The 23,606-nt window shown below is 40.8% G+C and overlaps 1 protein-coding gene and 1 pseudogene across 1 annotated transcript in view; both read left to right on the plus strand.

Annotated features, from left to right (window-relative positions):
- LOC134732392 (uncharacterized) overlaps nt 1-19,275 on the plus strand; it is a 234,349-nt gene extending 215,074 nt beyond the window's left edge. Inside the window, exons 14-18 of the mRNA XM_063617054.1 lie at nt 1,729-1,848; nt 5,982-6,074; nt 13,751-13,852; nt 17,630-17,693; nt 18,841-19,275. Coding sequence (XP_063473124.1) covers nt 1,729-1,848; nt 5,982-6,074; nt 13,751-13,852; nt 17,630-17,674 — 360 coding nt within the window. The 3' untranslated portion in view covers nt 17,675-17,693; nt 18,841-19,275. The remainder of the gene's footprint in view (nt 1-1,728; nt 1,849-5,981; nt 6,075-13,750; nt 13,853-17,629; nt 17,694-18,840) is intronic.
- Nucleotides 6,910-13,742, plus strand: LOC129461672 (chloride intracellular channel protein 1-like; annotated as a pseudogene).
- Nucleotides 19,276-23,606: the final 4,331 nt, after the last annotated feature.

Raw genomic sequence — 23,606 nt, forward strand, 5'->3', positions numbered from 1 at the left:
GAGTAGTTAGAATGGAACCAAAGAAGAAATTTTGAAGAGTGAATCATGATTTAGTGAATGAGAAGATCTAGGCAATGAATAAGAGAAAAGGAGAAGGGAAGGTTTTCATTTAGGATTTTCTGTATGGAACTTACTGGCTCTTCCCCAAATCACCAAACCTGAGTGTATCTGAGTGAATGATAATGGCTTTGACAAGTTAGGGCAGCAATTACATAGAAAAGTTAACCAATTAAATAAATATTTTTAGATTCATTTCCACCCTTAAATGTTGGTAAAAGCAATTATAAATTCGTTTAGGTTTTTTCTCCAAATATTATCAGTGTCTAGAAGAATATTTTAAATTTCCAGGTTTTCTTCTTTACCCTGATTCAAAATAGGCAATTCAAACATGCCTAAGGTTTAAAAATGACGAGGTTTTAAAAATAATGTTTCTAAAGGCATTTTGAATTGCAATCAGATTTTAGTTTAATTTTGGAAGTGTAAAGTAAAATATATTGTAGACGGTAAAGACTCACATTAGGGACAAATGACTCAGAGGCTGCCCCCTCCCAGTGATGCGGGCGTGCGGGGGTCGGATGGGGGGCCGCGGAGCGGGGAGGTGGCCAGCAGGTGCCTGGGCTCCAGGCTCCTACCCCCACCCTCGTCCCCACCCTCACCCACACCCAGGGATTGCCCTCGCCCCCTGGCGGGCGAGCGGTAGGTGTCGAGGCACTGGGGTGGGGGGTGCAAACCCCGCAGGCAGCGGAAAAGAGGCCGTAGGGGGCCTCCCGGCCCCGGCAGACACCGTGAGGCTGGCACCCGCCGGCACGCACACCCAGTGCGCAGCCCCGAGGAACATGTCCGCAGCCAGGGCGCGGAGCAGAGTCCCGGGCAGGAGAACCAAGGGAGGGCGTGTGCTGTGGCGGCGGCGGCAGTGGCAGCGGAGCCGCTAGTCCCCTCCCTCCTGGGGGAGCAGCTGCCGCCGCCGCCGCCGCCGCCGCCGCCGCCACCACCATCAACGCGGGGCCTGGCCGGAGCGAGCAGGGCGAGCGGCGCGTTAGGGGGAGGGCGGGGGCGAGGTGGGGGGAGGGTCTCGCTCTCCCGACTACCAGAGCCCTAGGGGGAGAACCTGGTGGCGGCAGCGCCTGACACTGGGCGCCTCCTGCCGTGCTCCGGGGCGGCGTGTCCGAGCTTTTGGGGTACAAGTGGTTTTGGTTACATGGATTCATTGTACAGTGGTGAAGTCTGAGACTTTAGTATACCCATCACCCAAGTAGTGTACGTTGTATCCAGTATGTAGTTTTTAGCCCACACCCCCTTTTCCACCCTCTGCTTCTGAATCTCCAAAGTCCATTATACCATTCTGTATTCCTTTGCATACCCATACATAGCTCAGCTTCCACTTATAAGCGAAAACATATGGTATTTGGTTTTCCATTCCTGAGTTACTTCACTTAGAATAATGGTGAAAGGTTTCCTCAAAGCAACAGAGGACTCCTTGGAGGGGAATGATGCTTGAGGCCAATACACTGTTAAAATTGTCTAGGGAGCCAGTAATGATGAATTTAACCAAGGCTGTCTGTGGTGGTAGAAATCGAGAAAAAGCAAGGAATAAAATATATTTTAGAAGAAAGCATTGAGAAGACTTGGTGAAAAATTGAATTACCTACTAACTGGTGCACTAAATTTTATATCATCAAACTCTATGTACCTAGAATTGGTTTAACTATGTTTTCAAAATTTTTGACGGCTTGGACACTGTTACGTGACTATGAAGTTATCAGCAAGACTAAAGAAGACCAGACTGCAGAGCTAAAAAAGATGTGTAAACAAAGTATGGAATCTCTAAATAATAACTGGGAAAAAAAGGTAAGCTACATAAAATACTAATGGAAAACATAAAAGTTTATGCTTCCAAGTAACATATTTAATTATAAAAGTAATAGATTTCACAGAATATACAGAAAAGTATAAAAAATAACTAAAATTCCAGGCTGTTTAGAAACAGCTACTGTTCATGTTTTGGTATATTTTCTTCTGGAAGTCTATGGTCTATAAAATAGTTTTCATTTAGAAAATATTCTTTTGACTAGCTCTTGAATTTAATTAATGTTCTGGATTTCTTATCAGCCAACAGATTTTAAACAAAATTAGTTAACTAGCACTAAAACAATTTTTGGAAATTAAGCCATTTTAATTTTGTATTTGGGCCATTGGAGCATTTCTTTCCTGAAATTTTAGATAATATAATATGAACTAGAATTTATTGTATAAACTTATTTTATTTTTGATTGACATGTAATGATTTTACATATTTTTAGGTTACAGTGTGATATTTCAATACATAGATACATTATATACTGATAAAATCAGAGTAATTAGCATTTCTATCACCTCAAATATTTATCAGTTCTTTTTGGTGAGGACGTTCAAATTCCTCTCTTCTAACTTTTTGAAATATATAATACATTATTATAAACTATAATCACTCTACTGTGCATTAGAAAGCCATAATTTATTTCTCCTATATTATTGTATTAGTCCATTTTCATACTGTTATAAAGAACTGCCTGAGACTGGGTAATTTATAAAGGAGAGAGCTTTAATTGACTCACGGTTCAGCATGGCTGGAGAGGCCTCAGGAAACTTACAGTCCTGGTAGAAGGTGAAGGGGAAGCAAGCCACCTTCCTCACAAGGCGGCAAGGAGAATAAACACTGGAGGAACTACCACACACTTATAAAACCATCGGATCTCATGAGAACTCACTCACTATCATGAGAACAGCTTGGGGGAACTGACCCCATGATTCAGTTACTTCCACCTGGTCTCTCCTTTGACACATAGGGATTACGGGGATTACAATTCAAGACGAGATTTTGGGTGGGGACACAGCCAAACCCTATCAATAACCGTAACATTATACCTGCTTTTTAACTTCTCTCTGTCCCTTTTCCTCCCTCTCCTCCCCTGCTTCTTGTAATCGCTATCTGTTCTCTACTTCTATGAGCTCAACTTTTAAAATTCCACGAGTATGATTATGTATTTGTTTTTCTGTTCCCAGTTCATTCCACTGAACACGATGTCCTTCTAAGTTTGTCCATGTTGTTGCAAATGGCAGGATTTCATTCTTTGTTATGGCTGAATAGTATTCCAGTGTTTGTGTGTGTGTGTGTGTGTGTGTGTGTATGTGTGTGCATATCTATCACATTTTCTTTATCCATTCATCCTTTGATGGGCAGTTACATTGATTTCATATCTTGACTATTGTGAATAATGCTGCAGTAAACGTGGGAATGCAGATATCTCTGACATATTGATTTTATTTTCTTCAGATATATATCTAGTAGGGGGATTGTTGGATCATATGGTAGCTATTTTTAATTTTTTGAGGAACCACACTGTTTTCCCTAATGGCTGTACTAATTTGTATTCCCTCTAGCAGTATGTAAGGGTTCTCTTTTCTCTATATCCTTACCAACACTTGCTATCTTTTGACTTTTTAATAATAATCATTCTAACTACAGTTAGATGATATCTCATGGTAAATTTGGTTTGCCTCTCCCTAATGATTAGTGAGGTTTAGCATTTTTCATATACCTTTTGGCCATGTCTGTGTCTTCTTTTGAGAAATGTCTATTTAGGTCCTTGGCCTAAATAAGTCATTAGGTTATTTTTTAATCATCAGAATATTTGTTTTTTTGCTATTGAGTTGTTTGAGTTTCTTATGTATTTTGGATATAAACCCCATATCAGATGTATAGTTTGCAGATGTATTTTCCCATTCCATAGGTTGCCTTTTCACTCTTTTGATTTTTTTTTTCCATGCAGAAGCTTTTTAGTTTGATGTAATCCCATTTGTCTTTTTTTTTTTTCCTTGCTTTTGTTGCCTGTGCTTTTGAGGTCCTGTACAGAAATTGTTGCCTAGATTTATGTCATGGAGCTTTTCCTCTATGTTTTCTCCTAGTAGTTCCATAGTTTTAGTTCTTCCATTTAAGTCTTTAATTTATTTTGAGTCGATTTTTGTGTATGGTGAGAAATACAGGTCTAATTTCATTGTTCTGCATGTGGATATCCAGTTTCCCCAGCACCATTTATTAAAGAGACTATACTTTCCCCATTGTATGTTCTTGCCATTTTTGTCAAAAATCAGCTGGCTGTAAATGTGTGGATTTTTTTCTGGGTGCTTCATGCTGTTTTATTGGTCTGTGTATCTGTTTTTATGCCAATGGCATACTGTTTTAGTTACTACAACTTTGAAGTATATTTTCCTGTCAGTTACTGTGATGCCTCCACCTTTGTTCTTCATGCTTAAGATTGCTTTGGCTATTCAGAATCTTCTTTGGTTACATGCAAATTTTAGGATTGCTTTTTCTATTTCTGTGAAAATGTCATTAATATTTTGATAGGGATTACATTGAATCTGTATATTGCTTTGAGTATTATGGATACTTTATTTCATTTTTTTAAAATAATTTCAGCTTTTATTTTAGATTCAGAGGGTACATGTGCAGGTGTCTTACATGGTTATATTGTGTGACATTGAGGTTTGGGATATGAATGATCCCATCATCCAAGTAGTGAGCATAGTGCCCAACAGTAGTTTTTCAGCCTTTGTCCCCCTCTTTCCTCTAGGAGTCCCCAGTGTCTATTGTTCCTATTTTTGTGTCCATATATACCAATGTTTAGCTCCCACTTGTAAGTGAGAACATACTTGGTTTTCTGTTTCTGCATTACTTTGCTTAGGATTATGGCCACAAGCTGCATCCACATTGCTGCAAAGGACATGATTTCATTTTTTATGGCCATCTAGTATTCCATGGTGTATATGTACCACATTTTCTTTATCCAATCCACCATCGATGGACATCTAGGTTGATTCCATGTCTTTACTATTGTGGATAGCATGGCAATGAACATACAAGCGCATGTGCCTTTTTTGTAGAATGACTTATTTTCCTTTGGGTATATACCTAGTAATGGGATTGTTGGGTCAAATGGTAGTTGTTCTAAGTTCCCTGAGAAATCTCCAAACTGCATTACACAGTGGTTGAACTACTTTACGTTCCCACTAACAGTATATAAGCATTCCTTTTTCTCTGCAACCTTGCCAGCATCTGTTGTTTTTAATCTTTTAAATAACACCCATTTTTACTGGTGTGAGGTGGTATCTCATTGTAGTTTTGAATTGCATTTCTCTGATGACGTGCGATGTTGAACATTTTTTCGTATGTTTGTTGGCTACTTGTATGTCTTTTTTTGAGAATTGTTTCTTCATGTCCTTTGCCCACTTTTTAATGGGGTTATTTGTTTTTTGTTGTTGAATTGTTGAGTTTTTTATAGATTCTGGATATTAGACCTTTGTCAGATACATAGTTTACAAATATTTTCTCCCATTCTGTGAGTTATCCGTTTACTTGATAGTTTCTTTTGCTGTGCAAAAGTTCTTTTTTTAATTACGTCCCACTTGTCCATTTTTTATTTTTGTTGCAATTGCTTTTGGGGATTTAATCATAAATTCTTTACCAAGGTCTTAAAAGGAGGAAACGTATAAATTTCAATGCTTAGCTGTATGAATAATACATTTTATAGAGTAACTATATGCGTTATTATTATTTTGAAATCTTGGTTCTGCTTTCATTTTATAACTAAAATTTTGAAGTTTTCTGTAAAGCTATTATTTTTATGTCAGTGGTACATTTCCATAATTCCAAATATCATGTTGCATTTAATTTCTATTTCTATTTTTACTTTAAAAGATTATATTTTTATGTCAGCATTACATTTTCATAATATTTAATACCATGCTGCATTTAACTTGTATTTTTACTTTAAAAGATTAATTTTTCTAGTATCTTTTAAAAACTTTTCATTCAAATTTCTAGATAATTTTAATTCTGATTGGACTTTCAGGGGTACAAAAGGCATATTTTTTCAATTGGAAAGTATAATATGGTACAAAAATCAATATTCTGCTTTTTATTCTTCTTAAAATCCTTCTAGGCATCTAGTATGATTGAAGAATTAGAGCAGAATGTCTGTCAATTAAAACAGCAGTTACAAGAATCACAAATTCAAACAAAGGAACAACTAAGGGTGAGTCTTGTATTTCTACACAGAAGAACAATGGTCAAACACAGTTTTCTTGATGTAGATGTATAATTGAGAGTCAATTAAAAAATAAAACTCAGAAATGCAGGTCGTCTTTTCTGATTCTTTTATTGCATTGTATAATTTTACATTTTATTTATCTTAATAGAGATTGATGCTAATGAGATGTAGAGAATAAAGTACAATAATTTGAATTGGAATGATCTCTTTTGAGATTAATTTTAAAAATATATTTTATTTAAATATATTATTATTTTAGAATAATTTCCTTCTTTTAAATTACCTGCCAATCTTCATAATTTCTCTCTTTGTTTCCCTCTTTCTTTCTCTGCCTCTCTCTCTCCCTCTGTCTCTCTCTTTTGCACCTTTTAGATCTTTTCTCTCATGATCAAAAAGTACCAAGGACTGTTATATGATGTGACTTCGAATTTATCATTTCCATATTTATTGACTTGGTCATTTTTGAAGTAATCTCTTAATCCTAAGGGTCAGAAAGATTTTCTTATACTGTAAAGCAAATACTTTTGAGAACAGTAATATCTTCAGGTGGCTAAGATTTTATGCCTTGTAATATAAAGCTACTCAAATTTCTACCTGTAGGGCTTACTTAATAATATGCAAAACTCTGAACTAAAGTTTGACATTAAGTAGATTGATTGATTTCATTAGGTTGCTAATTTTATTGACTCTAGTATAATTTAAAGTATAATAAGTATAAACATTTATCATTCACAGGATCAAGAAAATAAGTTTCAAATCATTTAAAACACACCTACGAAAAAAAGGTAATATGTTTTATGGGAAGCTATAAAATATTTAAGATAGCAAATGAGGCATTAATGCAGACTGATTTTTATAAAACCATCCATTCTCACCTTTAAAGAACAACTTGTTTGTCTTTATTTTTTTAGACAGAGTCTTGCTCTGTCACCCAGGCTGGAGTGCAGTGGCGCGATCTTGGCTCACTCTAGCTTCTGCCTCCTAGGTTCAAGGGATTCTCATGCCTCAGCCTCTTGAGTAGCTGGGACTACAGGTGTGCACCACCATGCCTGGCCAATTTTTGCATTTTTGGTGGAGAGGGAGTTTCATCATTTTGGCCAGGTTGGTCTCGAATTCCTGGCCTCAAGTGATCCGCCCGTCTTGGCCTCCCAAAGTGCTGGGATTCCAGGCATGAGCCACTGCACTCAGCCAAGAATAATTTGTTTCTAAGTTAATTTCAGCTAACCAGTAATTAAATTTTGCTTACTTTTTTTTCCTGTTTATGTAATAAACAACTGCTTCAGTTCAATTATTAGTTATATCAACATTAAAACACTGCTTGCATGTTATATTTAATGAGTGAAGAGTACAGTTGGCCTTTCATATCCATGGATTTCACATCCGTGGATTCAGTCAAACATGGATCAAAAATATTCAGGAAAAAAAAATTACACAAAGGTCCAAAAACCATAACTTGGATTTGCTGTGTGTCAAGTACTATGTTGAATCCATGTGAATGAAGTGATGTGTAAGCATTGGATTAGGTACTATATAAGTTATGAGATGACTTAAAGTACATAGGAGGATGTGTGTAGGTTATATGCAAATACCACACCATTTTATAAAAGGGACTTGAGCATCCATGGATTTTGGTATCCTTCACTGGTTGGATTTTTGAATATGTACTTCTTTGGGGAATTTGTGGAACTTTTATTTTAGGTCAGACATGTACGTTGCATTTGTGTAGGTTTTCTTCAGTTGGTCATATATAAATCCGTAGTAAGCTAAAATTTTAAAATCAATGGGAAAGTGTGGGGAGTCCTCTGGAACCAGTTGTTGTTGTCATTGTTGTTATTGTTGTCACTTTTTAAAAAAGATCAATGACTAGATGGATGTCTGGAAGCACTGCAGTTCAACGCCCCATCCCCTGGCCCTGGCCCCTGTTGTGCTGGGGAAAGCACTAGAGCGTGGTAGCAAAGACTCCTCTAACCCACATGTCTCTGGCATTCTCTTCCCCCTAGGGTGGAAAAATCAACTCAGCATTTGGAAGGATTATTTGAGAAACTGTAAAGCAAAGTGGACAATCATATGTGCTTGAGAGTCAGACTATCTGAGTTCAAATCATGTTTTACCTCTCTGTGCTTCCCTCATTGGGTGATCAGAAGGATTAAGTCCATATAAAAACATGGAGAGTCACACCTGGCACAGAGAAAGTCCTCAGTAAATGTTTGCTCGTGTTAACTTTATTAACCTCATAAATAGAATGAAAACAGATTGGTTAAAGTTTTTCATGACTTTATTAAAGTAACAGGATTCAGCTTTATATAATGATTTTTAAATTGAGAATTTGAGTTTAAGGATTCAGGGTAGTAATATTTTCCCAGTTGACAGTCTCGCTCATACATGAGGTAATTTCATATTTTCCAGAGGCTTATTTTAAATTCATTCAAATTCACTGAAATCACAAAAACTAAGAATAAAGGAGTAGACAGGAAGTATAAATGCACGAATCTTCAATAAATGTTGGAAAATGTAACTTCTGAATTTGAAAAGTGATGGAAGGAATAATGGTGATCAAAGAGCAACCTTAGTCACACCCAATCTTCTACTCTCGATGGCCTAGACTCCTGCTAGAGAGAAACCATCACGTGAATAGTGGGCAGGGCGGGAGGAAGGAGAGTCAAGAGAAACCAACCACGAGCATGAACCAAAGGGCTTAAGTACTTGGCCGTGACCTCCAAAGTACTTGAAAACTGAGGGACATAGACCCCCAGAGCAAATGAAATCATAGATTTGGTCAAAGTGTAATGAAGACAACAAAACCAAAGCATAGCTGTGGCCTGACCCCAGCTGCCCCCGCCACACCTCAACTCTCAGCAAATAGCTGGTTCCATTCAAAAATGAGGTATAATTTTTATTTTAGAAAAAGGAACTAGCATATGATCTTTGCTGGATTAAAAGAGAGGAGAAGAAAGAATGTAAGCAAATAATGTTCTGTATATCAAATGGAAAATTACAGGAGGAAGGTTCAGAGTAATTACAGTTCTTTATAACAGCTCTTCACAGTGTCAAAGCATTCACAAAACACATTTAGACATCTCTCAAGGAAAATGGTGGAGGGAGATAGAGAAGTAGAAAAAAGAAGAGACATATTTAAAGATTATATAAGTCAACAGACAGATGAAAAGTGATCTCTCAGAGCTTAGGAAAAATGATAGACAAAAGCAAAAGATTACAGAGATTGAAACCATAGTAGATGAAACAAAAATAGAAAAATAACTAAAACCATCCAAGGAAATATAGTAATTAGGCTAGAGGCTATTATACAAAATGAAATGAAAATATAAAATAGATATAAAACGATAAGAAGAGTTTGGTGCAGTGATGCATGCATGTAATTCCAACTACTCAGGAGGCTGAGGCAGGAAGATTCGTTGAGTCCAGGAGTTGGAGACCAGCCTGGGCAACATAGCAAGACCCTGTCTCAAAATAAAATGATATGAAAGTATAAGTGATAATAGAGAAAATGTATAATTATGGGAGATTGTCAAAGAAGAGTCAACACATGCAAAGTTTGTGTCTCTGAAGAAGAGAACCAACAGAAAAAATATATATATAAATATATATAATAAAATAGAAATAATTATTCTAACAAAGGAAACTTTTGTTCAAATAATGGAATGTAAAGGTAGAAAGGGCACACACAATGTCTCAGGAAAATTAATATAAAATAATTAGTATCAAAGCATTTCCCAGTGAAGTTACTAAATGAAGGAAAAAGAAAATCATAGCATCCAAGCAGAAAAAGAAAGTTATATTCAACATGAAAAAAATCAGATTTACCTCAGACTTTACCATGGCAATATGTAATGCCAGAAAACACTGGAGAAATGTTATGAGGGGCTCAAGTAATCCTCCTACCTCAGCCTCCCAAGTAGTTGGGACTACAGGTGCACACCACCATGCCTGGCTAACTTGATCTTTGTGTTCACAAAGTTATGAGAGAAAGAAAGTGGGATTGAAGCATTTTTATACCCAGCAAAGTTGTCTTTTAAATATACAGGCAATGGAGAGACTTTTTTGTTTTTTTACTGTGAATATACTTTATAATTTGTGTTTACAATTGAAATTCTGGAAATTCAAAATCAACATCTTTGCCTATGAGCTCCTTATAGACACCAGAAAAAGTTTTGACCTTGTGTTCCATATTGTTCTGCTGTGCTTTGTCCAAATTAACCTGTATGAGCTGGCTGCCATCCAGTTTCACGTGAGAAGACCAAATCCTCAAGGACTGCATTGTAAATGCAACCGAGCTAAGCCTTGAGGTCCGAGTTCATCTCCAGCTTCCGAAGACCCTGGAAAATGCCAGACTTGAACTTGTCTGGCTTCTCACCATTGGGCTTCACCATCTTGGCACTCAAACGGAACATGGCCTTCTTGCTGAGTGCCAGCTTAGGAAAACAGATAGACATTCTAAACAGATAAGGATGTAAGAAATAGTACATGCCCCAATTCCCCCAGCTATGGCCACTTTCTGGTCCCCAACACAACCATAGCTGAAGAACAACTGCAAGTTGAATTGTTCGTGAAGGCTGGCAGTGATGGGGCCAAGATTGGGAACTGCCCCTTCTCCTAGAGACTGTTCATGGTGCTGTGGCTCAAGGGAGTCACCTTCAGTGTCACCATCATTGATACCAAGAGGCAGACCGAGATTGTGCAAAAGCTGTGCCCAGGAGGGCAGCTCCCATTCCTCCTGTATGGCATGGAAGAGCACAAGGACACCAACAAGATTGAGGAATTTCTGTAGGCAGTGCTGTGCCCTCCCAGGTACCCCAAGCTGGCAGCTCTGAACCCTGAGTCCAGCACAGCTGAGCTGGACATATTTGCAAAATTTTCTGCTTATATCAAGAATTCAAAGCCAGCACTCAATGACAATCTGGAGCAGGGACTCCTGAAAGTCCTGAAGGTTTTAGACAGTTACTTGACATCCCCCCACTCAGAAGAAGTGGATGAAACCAGTTCTGAAGATGAAGACATCTCTTAGAGGAAGTTTCTAGATGGCAATGAGCTCACCCTGGCTGACTGCAACCTGTTGCCAGTGCTCCACATAGTACAAGTGGTGTGTAAGAAGTACCAGGGGGCTTGGTGTCATGGCTCACACCTGTAATCCCAGCACTTTGGGAGGCTGAGGCAGGCAGATCACTTGAGGTCAGGAGTTCAAGACCAGCCTGGCCTACAAGGTGAAACCCTGTCTCTACTAAAAAAAAAAAAAAAAAAAAAAAAAAATTAGCCAGACGTGGTGGTGCATGCTTGTAATCCCAGCTACTCAGGAGGCTGAGGCAAGAGAATAGCTGGAACCTGGGAGGCAGAGGTTGCAGTGAGCCAAGATCATGCCACTGCACTCCAGCCTGGGCGACAGAGTGAGAGGCCATCTCAAAAGAAAAAAAAAAGTACCAGGGATTCACCATCCCCGAGGCCTTCTGGGGTGTGCATCGGTACTTGAGCAATGCCTGTGCTCAGGAAGAATCTGCCTCTACCTGTCCAGATGATGAGATCAAGCTCGCCTATGAGCAAGGATCCAAGGCCCTCAAATAAGCCCCTCTTGGGACTCCTTCAGCCCCCTCCATTTTCTCCACAAAGGCCCTGGTGGTTTCCACATTGCTACCCACAGGACACACTCCAGAATGGCCAGTGGGCAGGGAATCCTGGAGCACTTGTCCCGGGATGGTGTGGTGGAAGAGGGGATAAGGGAAAGAAATAGGGAGCCTGGGTGAGATTTTTACTGTGGGGTGGGATGGGTAGGACAACATATTTCAGTAGTAAAATGCAGAATAAAATTTATTTAAAAAGGAAATAGTGCATGCATGAGTTGTTTTTAAAAGAGTTGAAACTCAAACTTTCAGAACCAGTGCTGAGTGATAGAAAAAAAAAATAGTCAATATATAACCCATGAACCCTCAATAAATGTTACCCTGAGGTCTGGTTTATAAAGCATGTGTTTTGCTTTGCATTTTTCCTTCATTGGAGTCAGCTAACAGACTCAAATAAGTGAGTAGCTGGAACTGGCTCACTTGGAAGTAAGTTGAAGAAGAGAAGGTGAGAAAAATCAGAAGATAGGAGAATCAACAGATACTTCATCAGCAAAGACTTTGCATCTCTGGGAGAGATCATGTTTTATTATTTCTTTTTTTCCTTTAGGTATAAGTCACAGGATTATAGCATATCCCAAAAAAAGCACTTTGCCAAAAATTGAAAATTTGTATTCTATAACAGTGGCCACAGGATTTTAGTAGGTAATGAAATGAATTCTTGAGCACATTTCTTCCTTAATTCAGTTTAGTGTAAGAAAAGTTGGGTCTTAAAGACTGTTAATTTTAAATTATCTTCAGCAAATTGATAGGCTTATCCAACTCATCTCAGTTGTACACAATTTTCATAGTATATTGCCTATTTCCAGGTGTGTATAGTGTGTATGATGAATCACTTGGTATGATACACTGCAACTCAGCTTTAATGTTTGGTTAAGTCATGCACAGCACATGCAACAGATTTTTAAAATATTCTATCATATTTCATAGTAGGAGGAAGAGAAATGCAGAAACACAGCTCGAAAAAGACACCAATATCTACATGTGCATATTCACGTCTCATCCATGCACATCTTCATCCTATTCAGGCATATTCTTCCAAAGGCTTTTCTTCTACCCTGTCACTCCTTTAGCCTTGAGAGAGATGAATGGGATGAGCCACCAACCTATTTTTTTTACTAGCCCAGTGAGCATCAGTTAGTTAAACACAGGCCCGATAGTATTTGAGAGGGAGAAAGAAACCAGGAACCAGGAACCTTCCTATGCCCAGTGCACTCTACCTGTCTACTTGTGTCAAAGGGGGTTGGAGAAACAGCTATGCAGATTCTCCTTCATTCATGTCTTCATGATTATATGAATCACATTTAGTGCCCCAACTACCTGACAGTTTGGAGGAGTAGGGATTTTGGGGGGGTTTTGGGGAGAAAGTCTCACTCTGTCACCCAGACTGGAGTGCAGTGGCCCAATCTTGGCTCACTGCAGCCTTGATCTCCTGGGCTCAAAGGATCCTCCCACCTCAGCCTCCCAGGTAGCCAAGACTACAGCTGTGCACCACCATGCCCAGCTAATTTTTATATTTTCTTAGAGATGCCCAGGCTGGTCTCAAACTCCTGGGCTCAAGTGATCTGCCCACCTCAGCCTCCCAAAGTGCTGAGACTACAGGCATGAGCCACCACACCCTCAAGGAGTATTTTAATCAAAGCAGAGACATGCTATGAGTTGTCGTCAGATGACAGCTTAGTATGGTTGGAGTTCACATCCTGATCAAGGAGAGGCTGCAGGGCTAGCATAGTGGGGAACTTCATGAGTGGGGAGGAGAGAACAATTATTTTACTTATTCAGATGCCGAAAATTGTGTTCACAAAGATTTTAAAGAAATAAAGCATTGTTACAGGGACCATCTCTCTCAGAGTCACAGGGTCAGGCTGGGTAGCCTTTTCAGTTTTTAACTCTTATTTCATCTTTATTGTCTGGTTTCTGACCGCGTGTAACAAACCTTTCATTGTGATCAACAGATACTGTTCTGAGACTTCTTAAATTCAAAACAATAATTTATGTGGTAAAAAGATAACTCTTAATTTTTTTCCAATTTAGATAATTGATATACGACGAGAATATGAAACAAAATGGAAAGGATTGATGCCAGCATCCCTAAGACAAGAACTTGAAGACATAATTTCCTCCCTAAAATCACAGGTAATTACTAGAATCAAGGCATTTTCCAAGGATTTAGGGGATACTCTGAAAAGAAACTTGCAAATAAATCTGATTCCAAATTGATGCCAGAAATCAATGTGATGTCATTGCATAACCTACTACTCAGGATAAATTTTCATTTTGTTTTAAATTTTTTTCTTACTTGTTTAATAACTCACTGTCTCAATAAGAATTTCTTTAAAGCACCCTTAAAATTGAAAATTTCAGTCAGTTATAACTTCATTTACAGTCTACCTTCCAATATAGCCTCATCCTTTTATTCTTGGTATCAGGTCCAAAATGCCATCACTTAGCATATGGCTGATTCCTCACTGTGTAGAAGTGCAGAGAAATTGAAAGCACAGTTATGTTAGAAGCACTTTTATTCTGGTGTGTATTTTACATGATCGTTAGAGATAACAAGATGTATTCTAAGTTCAAGGCAAAATAATGACAAGGTATTCAAACAATTAGGTTAAATAGTTCTTGTTGAAATGTGTGGTTCTTGTCTGGGTGTGGTGGCTCATGTCTATAATCCTAGCACTTTGGGAGGCCAAGGCAGGCAGACCACTTGTGGTCAGAAGTTTGAGACCAGCCTGGCCAACATGGCAAAATCCTGTCTCTACTAAAAATACAAAAATTAGCTGGGTGTGGTGGCCCATGCCTGTAATCCCAGCTACTTGGAAGGCTGAGGCAGGAGAATCGCTTGAACCCCAGAGGCAGAGGTTGCAGTGAGCCGAGATCACACCACTGCACTCCAGCCTGGGTGACAGAAAAAGACTCTGTCTCAAAAAAAAAATATATATATATATGGTCAGATGCGGTGGCTCACACCTGTAATCCCAGCACTTTGGAAGGTCAAGGCAGGTGGATCACCTGAGATCAGGAATTTGAGACCAGCCTGGCCAACATGGTGAAACCCCATCTCTACTAAAAATACAAAAATTAGCCAGGCATGATGGTGCACACCTGTAATCCCAGCTACTCAGGAGGCTGGGGCAGGAGAATCACTTGAACCTGGGAGGCGGAGGTTGCAGTGAGCCGAGGTCATGCCCAATGCACTCCAGCCTGGGTGACAGAGGAAGACACCATCTCAAAAAAGAAAAAAAAAAAAGAAAAAAAGAAATGTGATGTGGTTCATGATGTGAGAAAAATTTCTAACATGTTTGAATGTTTTACGTATTGTTGGTGTCATAAGAAAGGGTTTACATATTCACATTTCCAACATACTTTGAATTTTTTTTTTTTTTTTTTGAGATGGAGTTTCACAATGTTACCCAGGCTGGAGTTCAGTGGCACTATCTCAGCTCACTGCACCTTCTGCCTCCCAGGTTCCAGCGATTCTCCTGCCTCAATCTCCCAAGTAGCTGGGATTACAGGTGCATGCCACCATGCCCAGCTAATTTTTAGAGACAGGGGTTTGTTTGTAGAGACAGGGTTTTGCTATCTTGGCCAGGCTGGTCTCGAACTCCTGACCTCAAGCAATTCACCCACCTCCGCCTCCCAAAGTGTTGGAATTACAAGCATGAGCCACCGTGCCCAGCCCACTTTGAAGTTTAAGACATATTTTTCCTTGAAAAACTCCATGAAGGAAAGGATTTCTTTACTCCCTGTATCAAGTACTGTGCCTGGCACATAACAGGTGCTTAATAAATATATTTATGAATAAAATAAATGATATGGTTTGATGATATCCATGTTATCTATTTATAATATGTAAGATAAAATGTGGAACACATTTTAGCTGCTCCTTTTATATTCCCCTAGTAAAACTTCTCTCATCTGAAAATGAAATGTTCATAATCTCAATCCATATGCTACTGGTTGCGATTTTGCTTCTAAGGGCTATGAAATTTTGTTCACGCCTGCATATAAAAATAAGTAGTGGAGGAGAATGGGAACATACAAAGGGTTAAATAATCTTTATTTACATGAAAAGCTCCACTCCAGGTGTGGTTACCCATTAAGTTTGTAGGTGAGCTACAGATAGTGTCAGCTATGTAGGACCTGACGCCTTCAGAGGAGTTTTTTTAGGAAGAGGAAAAAAAAAGGAATCTGATACCCACCTGCAGGGCTTCTGTTATCATTCATATCATTTCACTGTAATAAAAGCCACTTCAGCCTCCTAAAACTGGATGCTGACCCAGAAAGAGAGTGCTGCCAGCTGCGATAGGACCTCAGAGTTGGCAGCTGCACGGAGGAGTCACAGGCCATACAGTGAGCAAATTTAGTTTGAAAGCACAGGTGCCTGTGTTTTTTGAGAATTGTTGGAATTCTGATTACAGAGCATGGTTGGGGGAGGGAAGTTGAATCAGCGTAATCCCTGCATCTGTCAAAATTATCAATTGTCCTATGGGTCACTTGAGCAATTGGATAAAATGAAGACCAGGGTGCTATACAAATAAGCAAAACCAGGAGGACCACTTTGAGATGCACCCATTTAGAAAGACTGTGTTTTCTTCTCTTTCAAGCACATTATCTGTTCTGCCAGCTGTACTCTCTTACATAACTATGTTTCGGGATCAACTGTTGCCATGGTTTCAGTTCAGACCAAAGATGCAAGAATAAACAATTCTGAAACGATCAAATACCACTGTGACTCTTGATTACATTAAGCCATGGTATAAGTTGGCCCCAAACCATTTGGGTTGTGTAAGGTGCTTTTGAATCCACGCCTGATACAGGCATCTTTAACAGTATAGAAATGTATGCTTCACAGTAATCAAATGCTTTGTAAAGGTCTGATTTAAGAGAATATGCTAAACAACCCAGTTTCCTCCAGCCCCCTAAGAATGGTGGTCTGGGGGTTGTACCTGCTTTGAGCTCTGCACTAGGCGGTTTCTATAGTTGTTTCATGTCATCCTTATAACCCTGGGAAGTAGCTGTCATTAATCCCATTTCACAGATTAAGCATCAAGAGCTTAAGTAATTTTCCTAGAGCCACAGATGGCAAGCCAGGAATTGAACCAAAGTTGGCCTAACTCCAGACAAAGCTCAGGCTCTTTCCGCTATGAAGTTCTGTCCCTCCAACCTCAGGTAATCCCTAGGATGGATTGAGGTTTCCAGAAAGCAGTAATTTTCTTTACACTCACTCACACACTCATTAATTAATTAATTAATTAATTCAACAGCTAGTGAAACCAGCTACATGCCCAGCCCTGTGAAAGAAACTGGGGTGGAGGGACAGAAAAGTCATTCCTGCCCAAGAGAAGCTCTCAGGTTTAGGGAAGAGATATGAAAACAAATAACCACAAAGCAGTTTGAGAAGTACCAGTAATAGAGGGGAGGAACACAGAGAAGGGGACTGCTGGCTTTGCCTGGGGCTAGGAGGTGAGGAGCAGCTGGGGAGGAGGTGAACGATTCCATAGGAGAGGTGACATTTAAACCAAATGGTGGAGGATGAATGGGAGACAGAAAGACAAGTGTTCCAGAGAGAGAAAATGGCCTGGGCCAGAGAGCAGTGGAGTGAGAAAGACATGATGTAGAAGCAGCAATGGTGGGCAGAGCTTGAGGACAGGTAAAGCCACAATGATGGGGGCGGGCCAGATCAAAATGGCTCTGCGATGAGGAGTTTGAACTTTATTCTGTTGTATCTGATGGATTTTCAATAAGGATGGGATGTGACCAAATGTAAAAAACACAACATTGACATTCAACAAATCCTCTGAGTTTTATCTAGGGAATTGTCCGAATTTAAATAAAATCTTACCATACTATTTGCACAACATTGACACGTAAGCCACATCCACTTCTTCTCACACAAGGTGTCTTTTCTAGGTTAATTTTCTGCAAAAGAGACTTTCCATCCTTCAAGAAAACTGACTACATATCAAGGCAGAAGGTACAGCCCATAAGCAGGTGTCTGTCTCCTGATTAGTTTGTGTTGTGGCATCTGTGAGCCTCCTCATTTGGCCTTTGTCTTTATTAAAATGCTTGGACATAATACAAGTTTTGAAAAAGACTTGTTTTTAGTAAGTAGGATGTCTTTAAGAAGTCCACCCCCCTTTTCATCCCAGTGCTTAGTCTGTACTATCGAAACAAGATGAGAGAATCTGCCGGGCACAGTGGCTCATTCCTGTAATCCCAGCAATTTGGGAGGCCAAGGCAGGAGGATCATCTGAGGTCAGGAGTTCAAGACCAGCCTGGCCAACATGGTAAAACGTTATCTCTACTAAAAATACAAAAATTAGCTAAGTATGGTGGTACACGCCTATAATCGCAGCTACTCAGGAGGTTGAAGCAGGAGAATTGCTTGAACCTGGGAGGCAGAGGTTGCAGTGAGCTGAGATCACACCACTGCATTCCAGCCTGGGCAGCAGAGTAAGACTGTCTCAAAAAAAAAAAAAAAAAGAAAAGAAAAAGGAAAGAAAAAAGAAAGATGAAAGGATCTGCAGGGGCATGGCAGGTCCAGGCCTTACCTGGACAAGAGGACAGGACGTTGTCTTGAGGCCCAGTGATGGAGTGGAGACACAATCTTCCTTTAAGATAGTAAGATGATGCAGTACTTGCTAGGATAGCTCACATCTTCAAAGTCCTTTCCCCTAAGGGTTTGGTGGTGTTCTCCAGACCAGAATAGATTAACAGCTCAGTGATCCAGCACTCACAGTGACTTGAGTACCCTCAGTGCTCTTTCTGGGGATGCATGAGACCTTTTGTAGTCAAAGGTTCCCAGTGTCATCACTAACATAGATTGTGTTTACCTGCTGTAATTCTATCAGACGCCCTTCCTGTTTATGCAGTGAAAGACTGAACTACTTATTTGGCTTTGAATTAAAAGGAAAGATCTTGTGAATCACACATTTTTCAAAAGATTCTGTTTGCTTGGTATAGGTAAGATTTGATCCCTTATAGATAAGCATAAATTATGAAATTTTGATATCAAATATCCTTTTCAACCCCTATCAACTTCTCCAGAATTGAAGTTTATTTTTTGATTGACATACCTGTTAAACCTAGAGAAAGTCATGACCATGATTTTTGGTTTACAGGTAACTGCACGAGAGAATGCAATGGATGCAATTTCCAGGCTGCGCTGTGGACTTCTTCCAGCAGGTTTGAAGATTTGGATATTGTAAACTGTGAGATCAGTGGCATTTTTTAAATCCTTAAATGTCATTAAGATCATAAAAACATGCATCATTCATACACTAGTGGGGTGGTTTTATTTGTGTCTGCCTAAGTTATTTTTTTAACATTCCTTTATTTCCGATTTTCATGTTTGTGTGCATTTGAGTATGTGCTGAGAACTGCTTATATTGGGCAACGTGATTTCCTATGATATGCCTTGTTAATCGTTTTGCATAGAATTTTACCAGTTGTGTACGATCAAAATCACATTTGTAGTATCATATCAAAAATTCTAACCTGTTTACATTGTTTTCATTTTCATGTTCATATATTATTAAAATATTATTTTGTACTTATCAGTTTTATTTCTACTTTTTATCGAACCTCATTTGCTAAAATAAGTGTGACATACATATGGTATTTTTCCCAAGCAAATGTTAGCAATCTCAAATTGTACTTTGGGAAAATATACCTTATATCATATCAACAATCAACTCCATAATTAGTGCATGAATTGGTGTTTAGGATAAAATCACTGGATCATCTGATGTCAGTCCAAGTATTTGTCTTGTTGGTCTCCAATCATGTCCTGGAACCCTAGAGGCAGAATATGGTGTAACAATTTTAGATAGCTGCTGTGGTTTTATTGTTACTTTCTTGATCTCCTTTTTTATGGTCGTTGTTTTAATTATAATATCAATCGATGATCCTTAAGAAAGCCTAAAAAATGTGAGGTCAGGTTATGAGGACACAACACATTGGCAAGTAGTCACAGAATGTGCTTTACTTGGTCCAGTTTGCATGTGGGCACCACCTGGTTGAGAGACTATGGTGTTGCTTCCATGAGTGGATGGTTAAGTCTGCGTCCCTCTCCTCACCCAAATGCCCAAGAGCTGTTCTGTGATGATTGGTCAACCCATTTGCCAAGGAAATTTTGAATTGTGGAGAATGAGTGGATGCTCCAAATTCTTTCGACTGCATTGTGGTGTGTGCCATGGGCATTTTGAGCTCTCTAAAAATCTGGCCCATGGGCGGGGCTGTAATCCTCTGGTTTACTGTAAAAGGACAGGGCACAAAGTTTATTTACACTTTTTCAAAATTCTTTTCTCTTTCCCATGCACAAGTCTGTTGTTTGCAGCCCAAGGATTAATTACCCCTTTTTGTACTGTAACTGAGCCACGAAGATGATAAGGAAGTAACAGGTTTTACAGCCACTTCCAAAGCCCTGGAGGGAATTGGCATAAACAGGGCTGGGCTGTGGCCATCAGAGGAGGCCTGGGATTCTTGAACTAACTCATCTCTGTGGGGCTACCACTCAGCCTGGTAATGTTCAGACACCCTGACACCTCCCCCAGGAATATAAGTCTCTGTCTTTTGGAAGATGAGGTTTTTCCTGCATATACAATAAATTATAGTACTGGCTTCAAGAATATTTAGGAAAAAGCAAAATCATTGCAGATGATATTAAAACAAATGAGGATTATTGGTACTCAGACTATGATTTAGTCTGAATGGAAAGATTCCTACAGGATTCCTGTTAAGTACTTCTTTCTGTACAGACCATGGAAAACAAGTTGAAGCTCACCAGATTTCATTAGTAAGGTTATTAGGTGCTTGAGGTGAAAATACTTTGTGAATTGTATTGTATGCTGGCTTTGGAACTCTCACTCAAGACTATTTGTTTTCCATGAGTAAATATCAGTAGGTGTTTTGGAAGGTTGCCTGCCATTCTTTCTTTTCCTTATTTCAAGGGTTATGAAATTACAAACACTGGTGAACCTTTGACATTACCCAGATCCTGTTTCCCTTCTGAACCATGTCATGTACGTCTGGGAGTAAAGGGAATGAAACTTTAGCTCACTTTGATTGGATGTGATAGGAATGGATGGTTGACACTAATGTCTTTGTGAACATTCTCTGATAAAGGAAGAGAAAGAAAAATTGCATTTGGCATGTTTGAAATTCCTTACTGAGTTGAGCAGTGAGTATAGAAATGGCTACTGGGAGAAAAAGAAAGTGCTCAGGAAATAAATTATAAACACTATGCCTTATTATAAAATCATCTGAGATTCCATCCATTCTTTTTTTTTTAATTTTTTTTTTTGCACACAAAACAATAAATATTTTCTAAAAGTACATACAAACAAAAAGATGCATATCAAACATATTAGGAAGGTTGCACATGGGAAGACGGGGAATAGAAATAGGGGGTGGGAATTAAAGAAAATAAATGAGAGAGGGACTTTGTATGGATCAATGATAATAACTCAATCCTCTATTTGACAAAGAAGAAGAAGGAAGAGGAAGAAAAAGAAAGTGGGATAAAGGATCAGAAAGGGAGGAAAATAGAAAAAATTAGAGTATGACTCCAGGGTAGACGTGTTTTTTTGTCGCTTGGTTGGTTGGTTGGTTTGTCAGTTGTATTTTTCATATGTTTCGCCATGTTGGCCAGGCTGGTCTCGAACTCCTAGCCTCAAGTGATCAACCCGCCTTGGCCTCCCAGAGTACTGGGACTACAGGCATGAGCCACCACGTCCAGCCCCCACATTGCTTCTGGCCTCTGTGGTAGACCTCCCAGATGGGGCGGCCAGGCAGAGGCACTCCCCACATCCCAGACGGGGCGGCCAGGCAGAGGTGCTCCTCACTTCCCAGACGGAGCGGCCGGGCAGAGACGCTCCTCACTTCCTAGACGGGGTGGCGGCCGGGCAGAGGTGCTCCTCAAATCCCAGACAATGGGTGGCCGGGCAGAGGCGCTCCTCACTTCCCAGACGGGGCGGCCGCGCAGAGGTGCTCCTCACTTCCCAGACGGGGCGGCCGCCCAGAGGCGCTCCTCACTTCCCAGACGGGGCGGCCGCGCACAGGCGCTCCTCACATCCCAGACGGGGCGGCCGCCCAGAGGCGCTCCTCACTTCCCAGACGGGGCGGCCGCCCAGAGGCGCTCCTCACTTCCCAGATGGGGCGGTCGCGCACAGGCGCTCCTCACATCCCAGACGGGGCAGCCGGGCAGAGGCGCTCCTCACTTCCCAGACGGGGCGGCCGGGCAGAGGCGCTCCTCACTTCCCAGACGGGGCGGTCGGGCAGAAGCGCTCCTCACTTCTTCCCAGACGGGGCGGCCGGGCAGAGATGTTCCTCGCTTCCCAGACGGGGCGGCCGGGCAGAGGCGCTCCTCACCTCCCAGACGGGGCGGCCGGGCAGAGATGTTCCTCACATCCCAGAAGGGGCGGCCGGGCAGAGGCGCTCCTCACCTCCCAGACGGGGCGGCCGGGCAGAGGCGCTCCTCACCTCCCAGACGGGGCGGCCGGGCAGAGGAGCTCCTCATAACCCAGACGATGGGCAGCCGGGCAGGGACGCTCCCCACCTCCCAGACGGGGCGGCGGCCGGGCAGAGGCGGCAATCCCAGCACCCTGGGAGGCCAAGGCAGGCAGCTGGGAGATGGAGGCTGCAGGGAGCCAAGACCATGCCACTGTACTCCAGCCCGGGCAACACCGAGCACCGAGTGAGCGAGCCTCCGTCTGCAGTCCCAGCACCTCAGGAGGCCGAGGCGGGCAGACCACTCGAGGTCAGGAGCTGGAGACCAGCCCGGCCAAGATGGAGAAACCGCGCCTCCAGCCAAAGGAGAAAAACCAGGCAGGGGTGGTGGCGCGCGCCGGCAATCCCAGGCAGCCCGCAGGGCAGGGCAGGAGAATCATGGGAGCCGGACGCAGGGAGTCTGCAGCGAGCCGAGTGTACTCCAGCCTGGGTCACAGAGGGAAGAAAAAAAGAAAGAAAGAAGAGAGAGAGAGAGAGAAAAGGAAGGAAGGAAGGAGGAAAGAAAAAGAAGGAAGGGAAGGAAGGAAGGCAGGCAGGCCCATCCATTCTTTTATCTGCTGGAAGATCAATTGTTCATCACAAGTACCTAATTTCATTACATCTCAAGTTATCATTATTGGCTGCTGTACCTGAGTCATCCACCAGTGCTTTTTCTATTTCAACACGTAATTGTCAACAGGTAGTGGCTGGTAAAGGGTTTGGAACAAGCCAAGCAGAAGAAACACTCTGCAACCCAGGTTCTTGGTGTTTGTTATTAGCCACTCGGGGTCAGGGAAGAGAAGGGCTAACAGCAAAGTTAGCTATTCAGTCATCCACATATGTCACAATTTTGTTCTAGTCCACCATTTCTGCATCACCAAGCAGTGCGCCCTTTCAGGGGTCTGAGCTCTGATTTTGCAACCTCCCCACTCAACAGTGAACTTCACAGAGGGCAGCCATCAGGGACACAATGAAGAAAACAGGAAGACTAAGAGGGAACAGAGAATGACGGACTTGCTTCATAGACCGTACAAAAGAATTGACTGTGATTCAAGGGAAATAGCTCAGATTCAAACATTATCCTGTTATGTCACATATCAACAGTGATTTCTTCATAAACGGATATATGCTTACAGTGGTGAGCAACCTCATTAAAGGCATCTGCAGAGACAATGCAGACAGAAGAAACTGTGAGTTGGAATTAACAATTAACAGCTCTCTTATTGAAGTGCATCACCATCCATAGAAGGCAGTGGTGTTTTAGCTTTCTTTCTAAGAGTAAAAAGGAAAGGTAAAACATCAAAAATGGTGGGAGAAAAGTTTCAGAACACAAGTTCATTTTAATTCATAGTTTCCTTAAAAGAACTATCTCTTCTGAGCTTTCATATTTTGTTCAGAA

This window comes from Symphalangus syndactylus, chromosome 14, assembly GCF_028878055.3.
Source record: "Symphalangus syndactylus isolate Jambi chromosome 14, NHGRI_mSymSyn1-v2.1_pri, whole genome shotgun sequence".
Lineage (NCBI taxonomy): Eukaryota > Metazoa > Chordata > Mammalia > Primates > Hylobatidae > Symphalangus > Symphalangus syndactylus.